We start from the raw sequence: 14,355 nt of genomic DNA on the forward strand, positions 1-14,355 counted from the left end.
GATGTGAAAGAGAAATGACACTTTGAGGAATAAAAGTGGAGGCTTAATATGTATGTGATAAGAGAATGAATGAAAAGAAGCAGTGTGGTTTGAAAATAGGTTGGGTATTTGACAGCTAGATGATGGTAGTGGTAGTGGTGGTGGTGGCAGCAGCAGCAGCTTTATGTTGGGTTTTGGCAGATAAAGATGTAAACAGGCTGGCTTGTCTTGTAGAACTGAGTCATTGTTTAGACTGACTTAATGTTTCTGCAAAGAACCTAAGATGCATCTAATGAGATGTTTTATTGTTGATATTGTGTGTGTGTGTGTGTGTGTGTGTGTGTGTGTGCGTGCGTGTGTGTATATGTATACATTCCATGTGTACACATGCTCTACATATCTGTATCTGTCAGTCTGTCAATGTTCGCATAAATACACACTCTACATGCACACACACATGCATGTACACACACACACACACACACACACACTTTCTATCTATATGTACATTGTACCCATTCCTCACTCACACATACACTACACACACACACACACACACACACACACACACACACTTCTGAAATAGAGAAATAGTCTACAGTCTACATGCACGTATATACAGACAGTCTACATGGAGATGCGTGCATAGTTTATAAGCAAGTAGACCTTCAGCTACACAGGCAAATGTCCTACGCAAATACTTGTAACAAGCAAATGTGCCACATATGTTATGCACAAACAGCAGTATTGCACGAACCAAACAAACACGTACAAAGATATTAAACCTATGCACACATACTACATATTTTCAGTCACACATCAGATGCATATATATAATTATAGTTTTACTCTATTTATAGTCACATTTTAATATGATGGTATGGGAGACTCTGTATTGGGTGTGCAAAACTGTACCTCTCCAACTTATTCTCTTATTTTCTCTCTGATAGATTTGTTGATTGTGTTTGGTTCCTAAAATAGAATGTCACCAACTCTCAATATAGCATGTTAAAAGATAGGAATGTTTGCCAATAATATTTGAGTCTTCAGGTCACAATGTGTATTATATGTATGTTTTGCAGCCTGAACTATTTTTTTTTTTTTCATGTATTTATGAAATATATCTAAGCCTCATCCATCACAAGAGAGAAGAAATATGATGTTAGTGTATTTTGTCAAGGACATTAGCTTTGTAAATGTAATGACATGACTATCCAGGAAATGAGAATAGTTTACATACATAGCTTGTTGAAGTTTACATTTATCCTGTAACAAAATATAACTAATTTCTTTCTAATATTAAAATGTTACTGTCACTTCAAGATTGATGTATTAGAAATATAAAATAAAAGTAGTCTAAAGAAGTGGGCTAGTACTCATAAGCCTTTGGAGGCCTTCTCTGATAGGTAAGATTATTAAAGTTGGTTTTTAGTTTATGCATTTGTGGGTTGATGCTGGGGAAAGAAATCTGAGTAGGAAAAACATTCGAAAGAGTCCAGTTGTGGGAAAGAATAGCAAGGAGCTAGGTACGACAGACAGGTTGAGTCAGGAAAGCAGGTGCATATCTTGGCTTGTTCAGTGGGTCAGAAACCATTGTACAAAAAGGACACATGTAGATGAGTTTGTTGTTTAACTCAGGTCAGCTCTGAGCAAGCAGATCTATGATTAAAAGCATTCTAGCTGTAACCACTCTTTCTTATTTTCAGATTTAGTGCGTCTAGGTCTATATTATTCAATGTGTCCTATCCCTTTTGAGAGGATAAGGCTCAATTTGGAGGAAATTTAGCTATTTCAGGTAGGTCAGGTGACTGTGTGTTTGCTCCCCTATTGGGTGAGTAAAGGTTTGCCTGTCAGATAGCTTTGGGTGGAGTGTGACATAGTGTGTTAGTGGGGGTAGCAGATGTTCTGTATCACCCGTGAATGGTACTCTTGCTTAGTTTGGATCATACAATATAGCCACCTTATGCCTCATGAGCTACCTTATGCCTCATGAGCTACCTTATGCCTCATGAGCTACCTTATGCCTCATGCACTTATTAATTTTTAGAAGGCATCCAACTTTATCCGACTATTATACAAGTAAGATCAATGTTTATGGATTTACAGGAAATTAAACCAACCGATGTTTGTTATAATATAGAGTGATGAAAAAAATAATTAGAGCTGAATAAAGATTGTTGGACGACAGTGGTTTGATGGGAGTTCAGTGTTGAGAGGTTCATAGTAATGCTATGGTAATAGAAACAGAGCTTTAGCCAGATAGAAGTAGTATTGCCATGAGTTCAGAATAAAGGATGAGAATTGGTTTATGGACATTGGGTAGTAAGAGGTAATTGGAATAGAGTTATATTAACATTTGATGATAGCACCGTATTTGATAACATAGATGCCGTCATATTAGAGGAATTCCAGTTTTAGTATTGCATATTTAGGAAAGAAAGTTTTTAGTGCATAAAAGCTTATGAAAAGCCCAGCTTCACATATAGGACCTGTGTTTTTTTTTGTTTTTTTTTTGGTGCATTTTATATACCATCCAATACTGTATATAGTGATTGAAGTAGTTGTAGTAGAGCTTATATGGGACAAGCATATGAAGATAGTGGATTGTTTTCATGTCAGAAGTTATCTACTAGAGCATGAATGTATATTGTTAACTAATGTCAGCATTGGTCATGGTGTAGGTGGGGGCTCGAATATAAGTCGGTAGAAGAAGCAATTATGAAAGCAGTTTCAGAGACAGAATTTTACACCCACCTATATTTCCTGAGTGAAGGTGGATTGCCTTAGTGATCAGTGTGTTGCACTTATCACAAGATTGTGATCTCAATTCCTAGATCAGATGGTGCATTGTGTTCTTAAAGCATTTAATTTCACATTGCTTGTCTGTAAGTGAGAAACCTTGCTATGGAATGGAATCCAGTTCAGTGGGCATGTTGTGATCTTGGTCATTTACATGCAATGGAAACTGGGTATCCAGTTCGATGAGTTCCAAGACTGATGACAGTAATACCATATTTTCTAGTTGCAAGAACACAATTCAATTCATTTTATTGTTATTGTTTGTCTGTAAGTACATGTATGATGAAAACCTTTAAGCCTCCAAGATTTTGCTATGATTCTCTAAAAGCACTTATGATAATACTTTTATATTCAAAAAATGGCATGGAATTAAATTTTTTTCTTCTTTTTATTGTTTACAGGATGGCCTCACCTCATTGGTTGCAGATTTGGACTATCCAGCACTGAGACGGAATAAAAATGTTGACAATTTCCTTTCTCGATGTGAGTCAATCCTTAAATGTCTATCTTTTTTAGCTCGACTATCCTCACCCTCTGCTTAATTGTAAATTGTTTGTTGTTCCAGCTACGAACAGTCACTTTGTTGTTGTCTGAAAAATTTATGAAATACTTTAAATAATGAAGCATGTATAGTTGAGAGCCATTAGTCTATTAAAAACGAAGAGATGAAAGTCAAATATCTTAATCTTATTGCGTTCTATTTTAGACAGAAAAAGCATCTGGACTGACTTTTCAGTGTTTATGCTACTTTTATCACTGGGATTATGATGATAACATGATATAAATGAAACACATGAAATGAATAGAAAATTACACAAATAATTGAAGACATATAATTAATAAAAAAAAAGAAAAAAGAAAAGAGCACAAAAACCATTTAGTGTAATCCTCTGATATCAATTTGCCACAAGGATGATAGGGATATTACTTGGACAAATTGCAGAAATAATGTGTGAGGGGTATGTGGGATTGTGATGACGATAATAATAGTCCTCTTTTTTCTATAGGCACAAGGCCTGAAATTTAGAGGTAATCAAATATATTGGCCTCTGTGCTCAACTGGTACTTATTTAATCAACTCTGAAAGGATGAAAGGCTAAGTTGACCTCTGCTGAATTTGATCTCAGAATGTAAAGATGGACGAAATGCCACTGAGCATTTTGTCCAGCATGCTAATGATTTTGCTAGCTCACCACCTTTATAAGGATGAGCCTTTTAGGTAAAACTGAAGTGGAAAGTTTTAATGTTCTTTCCTTTGTCAGGTCCTTGATAGCTATTGAGTGTAATTAGTTTAGAGAGCCTAGTAGATATCAAAATGAGATTTTGGAATTGATTCGCTAAGAATTTCAACTGCATAATGGTGCCTATCAGTCATGAAAAGTAGAGCTATTATGTTTTCTAGCAACACTGCAAACTTTGGTGAAGGACTTTGCAGACAATTTAATTGAACCTAGTATTTAACAGATACTTACTTTATCAACCCATAATGATGGAAGGCAGTGATTTGAACTACTAACTTTAGTGTGATTTGAACTACAAACACAAAAGGATATAATTAAACATCACAAAGTATTTTACCTGGCAGTCGTTTAACGCCTGCTTTCCATGCTAGCATGGGTTGGACGATTTGACTGAGGACTGGTGAAACCAGATGGCTACACCAGGCTCCAATCTGATTTGGCAGAGTTTCTACAGCTGGATGCCCTTCCTAACGCCAACCACTACGAGAGTGTAGTGGGTGCTTTTACGTGCCACCAGCATGAAGGCCAGTCAGGCGGTACTGGCAACGGCCACGCTCAAAATGGTGTATTTTACGTGCCACCTGCACAGGAGCCAGTTCGGCGGCACTGGCAACGATCAAAAAGAAAGAAGAAAGATTAAAAAAAGAGCTGATGATGGTAATGTTGGTGAATATAATGTTTAGATGCAAGACGAATTAAAAGCCCGCATGTCTCCTAAAGCATCACCATCATCATTTAATGTTTACTTTTTCTTGCTTGCATGGGGCAGATGGAATTTGTTGAGGCAGATTTTCTATGGTTGGATGCCCTTCCTATTGCCAACCTTCACTTGTTTCCAAGCAAGATGTATCCCATGGACAGAGACTAGAAGCAAACAACACCACTTGCATGATGGTAATGTTTGTTTAAAAACCCTCGAATGATGTCAAAGCACTGGTACGCATATGCACATGACTGGCTTCTTTCAGTTTCTGTCTATCATATCCACCCATAAGATTTTGGTTGGCCTGGGGCTATAGTAGAAGACCCTTAACCAAGGTGCCATGCAGTAGGACTGAACTCAAGACCTCATAGTTGGACAGCAAGCGTCTTAACCGCAGAAAATCCTGTACACTTGTTCAGAGTCCTTGCCTATACACACGACACACACTCACACATAAAATAAATTTTCATTAGCAATTCACATACATATATCCAATCTTAAAAGAAATTCTACCCATGATAGCATGCAAAGTATGTGTATATTAAAAAAAAAAGGAGAGAAAGAAAAGAAAATACATTCTAAGTGTTGCCTGTACAATAAAATAATGATTTCTTTTGTGAGGGATCGGGGGCAATCAATAGAATTTATCTTACTGATCTTATTTTACTGGTTCTCATTTTAATAAGTTTTGTCGCGTAATAAAGAGCGAAGTAAACCACAATAGGACAAGTACTAAAAACTGTGTTAACATTGGACTAAATACAACAAGATATTAGTGTCACACCTCTACCTGTTTTTCTGTTATATAAACATAAATGACAGTCTTAACAAATGTAGGGATCTTTGATCTTTTGCTTGTTTCAGTTATTACATTGTTACCCATAGTGGGGCACTGCTCTAAAGGGCTTTAGTTGAGTAAATTGCCCCCAGTACTTATTTATTCTCTTGGCCTCTTTTGCTAAACGACTAAGTTACAGGAGCATAAACAAACCAACACCAGCTGTCAAGCGGTGGTAGTGCTGGTGCTGAGATAAACACAGACACAAACGCAATCTGTGTGTATGTGTGTCTTGTTTCAGTCATTAGACTGTGGTCATGCTGGAGCACCACCTTGGAGAATATATATATATATGTTGAATATATATATATGAATATATATATTTTACTAATATATATTAGTTGAATATATATGTGTATATGAGTATATGACAGGCTTCCACACAGTTTCCATTGACCAAATTCACTAACCAAGGCATTGGTTGGCTCAAGGGCTGTGGTAGAAGGATACTTGCCCAAAGCGGCGAGCTGGCAGAATCGTTAGCATGCCTGGTGAAATGCTCAGTGGTCTTTCATCTGTCTTCTGAGTTCAAATTCCACCAATGTCAGCTTTGCCTTTCATCCTTTCAGGGTTAATGAATTAAGTACCAGTTGCTTACTGGGGTTGGTCTAATCAATTGGCCCCCTTCCCCCGAATTTTGGGCCTTGTGCCTAGAGTAGAAAAGAAAGATTCTTGCCCAAAGTAAGTGGGAATTAATCTGAAACCACAAAGTTGCAAAGCAAGCCTTTTAACTATACAGCCATACTGATGTTGTTGATAAGCCCCAGGTTAGATCTGATTAAGCAAATCTTTGATGAAAGGTTTTCCAGCTGTGACCACCCAGTCTTTTTTTCAATATATCTAAAATTTATAATCCAGTACATTTTGTTTTTAGACAGTGGGGTAAGATTTTAGACACATTTAGCTGTTATTACTAACATATAAAGCAATTACATCGACCTGAACTCTCACGTTAATTTGTGGGGATGTTTATTTCTTTCATATTTCTTTCTAAAAGACCCAAGTAACAATGATGTTACAGGAAGTTGTAATCCAAATACTGCATTTGATAGCATATAATGCACCCCCCCCCCCCAAAAAAAAATTATCTGAAAAAAATCATTATAAGTTCTATTTGTGAAGTTGCTTGAAATATTAAATGGTTTAATGCCCTAAAACCTTTATTCCTGAATATGCGTTGCTTAAATTGGGGCGTGTCTGAAATGTCCATGTGTTTTTTTTTATGCATTCTCATATAGTAATATTAATAATTTCTTAGTGATTGACATAAAACCTGAAATTTATTGAATAGAGGGTTGTGGAAAAAGCAGAAAAAAATTAAATGATTTCAGTTTGGAATCAAAACAAGGTGAAGGACTTGAGGTTTGGTAAAGTGTTGAAATTTGATAAGGAAGGGACATGGGAATATTTTTGAAGGTGCAGCAACAGGAGCTGCAGCAGTTGTAGCAACAATAATCACAATAAAGCTTAGGTTTTCCATGAAGCCCATGCATGGCTACTTGCTTAGAGAACAAAGCTTTAATGAGGAATATTTGGAGCAGGACTACAAACTGATATACGGATTGTATGAGTCAAAGATGAGATGAAATTTGAACTATATTTACAATATAATGAATCAGTTGTATACTTAGTTTTACTGGATATTTAAACAGATATAACAAACTAATTTTCTCAAAGGGCAGAAGTAATGTAGAAGTGGACTGGTAGACTGATAACACGATGACCATGTGAGTAGTATCTGATGTGTAGAGGCAACATATGTTCAGAGCTGAAGTATTTTCTGACTGTGATAGACAGATGTATGCAATGATGGTAATAAAAATGGTTTCGAATTTTGACACAAGGCCAGCAACTTTAGGGGGAGACATAGTTGATTACATTGACCCCAATGCTCAACTTGGTACTTACTTTATTGACCCCAAAAAGATGAAAAACAAAGCTGACTTCAGTGGAATTTGAACTTGGAACTTGGTCGAAAGAAATGCCACAAAACATCTTATCTGATGTGCTAAAGATTCTGGCAGCTCACCAATATTGGTTTCTTACACAGTCACGAGGCCACAAATTGATCCTGGTTCTAAACTGGTACTTGATTTATCAACCTCAGAAAAGTGAAAGACCAAGTTAGTTCTGTCAAGATGTAAACTTGGAACTTAAGTAATTGGAATTAACAACTAAACATTGCAAGACATATCTGCTACTCAATTGATTGGTTACTGAAGCCACTAAAGCAGGGATTCTCAACTATTTTTTTAATCTACGAACCTCTTTGATTACTATTCTATTCTGGTGGATGCCTTTAGCCAGTCAATGTTGATAAACAAATTTTATAGATACTTTTTTCAAAATTCCTATTTTGTTTTTCACACATTAACTTGCATTAACATTGCACTATGTAAAATGTTAGAGAAAGAAACCAAGCTGTTTCTTGCAAATCAAAAGATTTTCATGAATCCTTAATATACTATTGTGGATGTCCAATTTACTCTTTTGCATGTGTGGACCCCCAAAAATCTTATATGGATCCTTTGGGGTCATATGGACCCAGGTTTGTGCTCATGTGCCTATGACTGTTGTTAGCAAGAGGTTAGGTTGGCTCCAATACTTGACTAGTACATATCTTATTGGTCTTATTAAGGAGGAATGGCAAGTTGACATTAGAGGACTTTTACTTGGATGGAAATGAGATCCTTTTATGGATCTCACTATAAATATTAGACAGTATTTTGTTTTGCACTTTACTAGCAAAATTCCTTTATTAAATTGTAATTATGAAAATTTTATAGTAAGGATATTTTATTTTGTTGGTGTTAGGTATGTGTTTATTTCTTTTCTTTTTGAAATGTTGGAAGAGGGAATGTCTTTTTTTCTTTATGTTGCTTGCACATATGAAGTAGTTATAATCACTGAATTAGGTTAAATATGTAGCTGTTGTATTGCAACTAGTTTCATGTGGTATATTAAATAAAGTTTATCTCAATTAATGGACAGCATCTGGTATTTATAGTAATTAGAAAAATAATTTCAGACTTTGGTATAAGCCGCAAATATCTGGTGGGGTGGGACAGGAGTATTGTCATTTTCATTAACCCTGGTATATGACTAGTACTATTGTTTTATCAACTCTGAAGTGGGGAAATACAAAATCAAGCGGAGTAGGACTTAAGCTAGAGATGTAATGGTACTTATCTACAAGACTGGTGTTCATCTTCTCCTCACTTGAATTGCTAGAAATAGTTGCCAAATGTTCCTGTCTCGCTCAAGTTACACGTCTTCAAAAAGGGTCATTCAATAATGTAGCCATTGATACACTGCTGAATAAAAGACAGAATGGTTACTACTGGGACGTCTGTGATCATAAGGTTTACTAGTTCATTGCTGATTTGAGAAGCCAACATATGCATGCACGCACACTCATACTATGTCTTTGCTTGTTAGTGAGAATATATAAACAGGAAGGGAATTCCAAAGATATGAAGATTTCATAGTTTCCATATCTTCTTAAGTGCATAAGGGGTTTTACAAGAGAAACACAAGACTGAATTGATAAGAACTAGCACTAATTTAGTTTTATTAATGGAACAAGATAGCACCCACATGCTTATTTTTTTTTATTAAATATTTTATATGTAAGCTACTACCCTCTCAAGTTACTGCTAAGAGAAGGAAGCTGTGTTTCTTTTCAACCAGAATCAAAATATTTAGGTAATAAAACGTTTTTAAATATTTAGTTACAATAGGTACAGGTGTGACTGTGTGGTAGAGAAGCTTGCTTCCCAACCATGTGGGCTCGGGTTCAGTTCCACTGTGTGGTACCTTGGGCATGTGTCTTCTACTACAGCTCTGGTCTGATCATAGCCTTGTGAGTGGATTTGGTAGATGGAAACTGAATGAAACCTGTCTTATATGTGTGTGTGTGTGTGTGTGTGTGTATACATGCGTGTGCGCGTACACATGTTAGTGTGTACCATCGTACTGATATCACTTAGTGATTGTAATCAAATATCAGTCATACAAGCATGTTTATTTCTAGTGTGGCCATAGAAAATATTACCATGCTTAGAAAAAGGTGAGGGTTGGCAACAGGAAAGGCATGCAACTGTAAAAAATCTGCCTCAACAAATGCCATCTGACCTGTGTAAGCATGGAAAAGTTGATGTTAAATGATGATGATAATGATGGTGATAATCTCTTTTATGTTTGGATTTCAAATCTTAATAAGGTTGGTGTTTCACTTTTGTTCTTCTTGGGGAAGGTTCATTACAATTCGTAGCAGTCAAGTCAAAGCTGTGGCCTTGTACCACAAATAAATTTTTGAGTGATGAAGCAATAGAAACGGTTGAACACTGGACTAATATGTGTTCTTACACTATTTGTTTCTCCTTGTATTCCGATTTTGTATACAGCGAAGTCTTTATATATTAATAAAATCAGTTGTTATCTAGGTAACCCTTTCCATAAACAACATCTTGATGCCTGGAGCAGAACCCAGTCACTCTCCAAACCTGTAGCCTAACTTTTCAATTCACCCGGCCTCTCCATGAACTGTTTCTTTTTGTGGAGTCACCTTATCTCAAAGTGCATCCTTCACCTACAGACATTGGGGAAAATAACCTCATTTTTACTCAACACTCTCCATCATATGTAACTATTATTAAACACCTCTTGTTCTCCAAGTGCTGTAGCTAATGGTCTCTTTACTTTTACAACACACTCACAGAAGCATTATCATTGTTGTTTTTATATCTGTTTTGTCATGTTTGCAAATGTCGGATGGTTCTTCCCAGCACAAAGTATCACCACTTGTTGCAATTTCTTGCCATCTCCTTTGTGACACTCAACCTTCTGAAATCAGTTTTCATAATTTCTTCCCTTGTCTCTCTTGGTCTTGCTCTTTTACAGATTTCTTTGCCTGTCATCTTGTGTAAGCATTACAGGTCCATATTAACACCATCTCCTCTCTTGCATATTTCTTTGAGCTCATTTGTGCTCCATAGTTTCTGTTCACTAAAGATTACACATCAAGCAGAGAATGCTTACCTCATTTATTTCCTGCCTGTCTACATCTTCTGTATTTAATACCATGTTCCATTACCACACAAACATTGCACTTTCTACATAAGGATCATATAATCTACCTTTTCTTATGAGTGAGAATCCTTTTGATGCCAGCAGGGGTGATAATTACTTGAATTTCTCCCACTCTGTTCTTTTTATTCTGGCTATTCTGCTTTTGAAACACCCTCCTTTTTGACTGCTAATTAAGTCATTTAGGTAACAAACATTCTCTCTCAACTTCCAAGCATTTAAAAGAATGTTATGTAGTGGCTGCTTTTACTAATAACCACTTACACACCCATATCCAAATTTTCCTTCTCTCTTAGCTTTCTTGGGATCCCACTTCACCTATCATATATCTATAGTTTATATTAGGTAACCCTTTGGAACTTCTAACTATTTTCCACAGGCCAAGTTTTGTTATTTTCTAGATAGCAGTAGACTATTGTTGTCTTTCCTGCTAACTTAAACTTCGGCTTTTGCTTGGTTTTCTTTTTTCTTTTCTTTTTTCCTTTCTCCTGATGTTAACAATCTCCATGTTTCAAATCTGTTAGTCTCCATGTTAATCATCTTTTCACTTTGGCTGCTATTTTCTTCTTGACATTTTATTTGTCCTTGTTATTCTCACCTCTCCATCTTTCTCTGCTTGTTTACTCTCTCTCTCATCTGTTTATACATGTCTGCTGAAGAGTCCTGCTTGAAACATTAAGCTTCTTTTCTTCACGGCAAAATAATTTATTTTATTTGCAAACTTTTTGTGTTCTTCAGATGTTGACTTCATGTTCATTTTCCCCAGGGCCAATGAAATAAGGCAGTAAACTGGCAGAATCATAAATATGTCAACCAAAATGCTTAGCAGAATTTCTTCTGACTCTTTACATTTTGAGTTCACATTATGCTTGGGCCAACTTTGCTTTTCATCCCTTCAGGGTCAATTAAAGTGAGTACCAGTTGAGCACTGGGTTCAGTGTAAGTGACTTCCCCCTCCCCTCAAAATTGCTGGCTTTGTGCCAAAATTAGAAAGAAAAATATCAATAAAATAAGTACCAGTAATATACTGGAAGTAAAATCCACTCTGCTGTAGATTTCTAGTCCTCTGCTAATATGAGAAGTCATTTATTATTAGCTGCTCTGTTGTGTCACTGAAGACTGATTCTTTGGTTCCATATGTGTTACATTCTTGGCAAGAATGTCTGCTAATTTCCACAGGGCATTCTTTTTACTGCAGTCTAGCCTCTAGAGAAAAACATTTTTTTTTTTTTTTTTTTTTTGCGTACTGAAATATGAAGGCGCTGCAAGTGAGAGGCATTAACATATTGCTGGATTCTTGGTTTCTAATTTCTGATATTTTCGTCATGCAAGTAGGAGTTGTGGTGTGTTTTTGGGCAATAAATATCCTTTATTCTTCTTATCTGAACTTTTATGGCTAATTTAAACATCTGTTCTGAAACCAATGTTTGATGAGGACATGATTGCTGTTGAATGCTTTAGAATGAAATATGAGAAGTACCAGTTGTAGCAGTGGGGGGGGGGGGTAGCCTTCTGTTAATATAATGTCACTGGCAGAAGCTATAATTGACCTTGAGGAGGATTTAACAGAGATAGGAATGGAAATAGTTTATAGTATAGATTTTTGGATTTTTTCCAATTTTTTTTTTTTTTTTCCTTAGCAGAAATGATGTAAATAACATTACAGACCATTTCTGTGATCTGCATCAGGTACAGAATGGTTAAAGTGTTCTGTGGCTGTAGTCAAAGTAATTTTAGATGGAAGTTAATGCTTAATCACGTACACAATATTATTATAAAATAAGAGTGGGAAATTTCCATTTTATTTCTTTCCAGATTGGATTAAGTAGAAAGCAATAATAGACCAGCTACCTACTGATATGTTTATTCTGTTATTTATTAAGGTAGAAGTTAATTAGCTGTTTATCACCTCTTTAGCCATCGTTTTCTATGTTAGAGTAAGATACAGGCAACAACTTAATTCAAAGAACTAGTTTTCAGTCTCATCACAGTGTTTATGATTATACAGTTGAAGCATTTATAGTCTTGCAGAAGCTTTTGGAATAAAATAATGTTTATATTGTGTATTTGGCAGGATGGTTTGGAAATAGTCTCAAATTCAAAACCTCAAGATGTTTGAGTTCAAATTTTGTTAGCATGAACTGAAGGTTTTTTTTTTTTTTTTAAATTTTTAGTTTTGTTTTTCTGATTGGCAATGAATTGGCCCCACAAAAAAAAAAAAAAAAAAAAAAAAAAAAATTACCTGCCTCCTCCATTTAACATACTTTCCATTAAAGTTGTTTCTAGTGTAGGCTGATTACTTTTTTTTTTTAATGTCCATTGCAGACCTAAAGAAAACGGGGGTTCAGTTCTTAGTTCCTTGATATGTGTGGGTTCATTTTGTTTGGGTTTATATCTAAAAAAAATAAATCTGTTTTTAATTTCATTAATTTAGATTGTCCACCGTAGATAAACACACATTATAATATGCTTTACATAATAAGAATTGGATGTTATGTTAAAAGTTGGTTCCAAATCTGGAAGAACAGTATCAAATGTAGTTGTAGTTGGTTTTGCTCTGAAATGCCTATATACTTTTTTTTTGTATGTAAAAGTGGGTTGGATTACTCTATAAATTTATGTTTGCATGACTTGTTGAAGAAGTTAATAGTCAGTTAAGTTTACTATTGATTTGCAGATAGCAAATTAAACTTGTGACTGTACTGGAGTGTAAGAGCTGATGGAAGTGAATAGTATAACTTTACCTTAGTTGTTATCTACATCTTGATTTATGACTTTTAAATAGGTAGAACCAAATTTGTAGTCTGTAGTTGGTGACTGATGAATTTAATACAGTGGGTGTTGGAAGTAAAAAGTATGTAGGTTATGAGAGATTAAATATATACTTTTAGAAATGTGCCATATATATTAAAGTCCATGGGAGGATGGAGAGGAAAGAGTAGAGTTGTATGTGGATGATGATGATGATCATGATGGGCGGAGTCTGATATGAGAGCTATTATTGGATTAGCTAAAAGAAAACTCTGTCTTGCGTTTAAGCTTGAGAATTATCTTGAAAGGCAAGATTGATTATCAGTTAAATATAAAAAGCTAATTCTTTTCCTAAATTATGGGGGAATCTATAGTTCTTGTGCTTATATCTGATTTTAATGTCTGGATTTCTTGGCATTAGGTGGGAGTAACTATGACTGTGAGGTTCAGAAGTTTGCTTTTACGCTCATGGTTCTGGATTTGATCTCACTTTGCTGTACCTTGAGCAGGTATTTTCTTTCTTAGCATTGATATTTCCAGTACCTTCCGAGTAAAATTTGATAGATAGAAACTCTTTGGAAACCCTTTGGCACAGGAATAATTAGAGTTACAGACTATATAATTTTAGAAACTATATAAATTCTTGGAGGGCTCTTTAGAAGTAGTTGGTAGCTCCTCTTAGTGACTTAAGTAATGGAGGTGTTGTTCCAAAACCTTGATAGCCAAAGTAAGGATGGGGTGGAAGGGTGATGTTATGTCTGCTGGCAACAAAGAGATTCTTTCTCCGAGTGAAAAGGCAGATTGTATTATCCTTATCTTTAATCTATGATTTTGTTTGAAAAATTTTCAGAATTTAAAAGGAAAAAAATTCCTGAGGATGTATTTGTTGTTACTACAATTGTAGCTAGTATATATTCTAACTTCTTAAATGGAAGGTATATTAAACTATGAGTACA

General features: G+C 35.5%; 1 protein-coding gene across 4 annotated transcripts in view; it reads left to right on the forward strand.

Moving 5' to 3' along the window:
* The window catches only part of LOC106876226 (rho-associated protein kinase 2), a 204,815-nt gene that overhangs the window by 79,258 nt on the left and 111,202 nt on the right, over nucleotides 1-14,355 (forward strand). For all 4 annotated transcript variants that reach the window (XR_001410211.3, XM_014924703.3, XM_014924712.3 and 1 more), the window contains exon 2: nucleotides 3,180-3,261. Coding sequence is in view for 3 of the 4 variants with exons in the window: in XM_014924703.3 (XP_014780189.1) it covers nucleotides 3,180-3,261 (82 nt within the window). In the remaining variant the exon portion in view is untranslated. The remainder of the gene's footprint in view (nucleotides 1-3,179; nucleotides 3,262-14,355) is intronic.

This window comes from Octopus bimaculoides, chromosome 8, assembly GCF_046866305.1.
Source record: "Octopus bimaculoides isolate indiv1 chromosome 8, ASM4686630v1, whole genome shotgun sequence".
NCBI classification, from domain to species: Eukaryota; Metazoa; Mollusca; class Cephalopoda; order Octopoda; family Octopodidae; genus Octopus; species Octopus bimaculoides.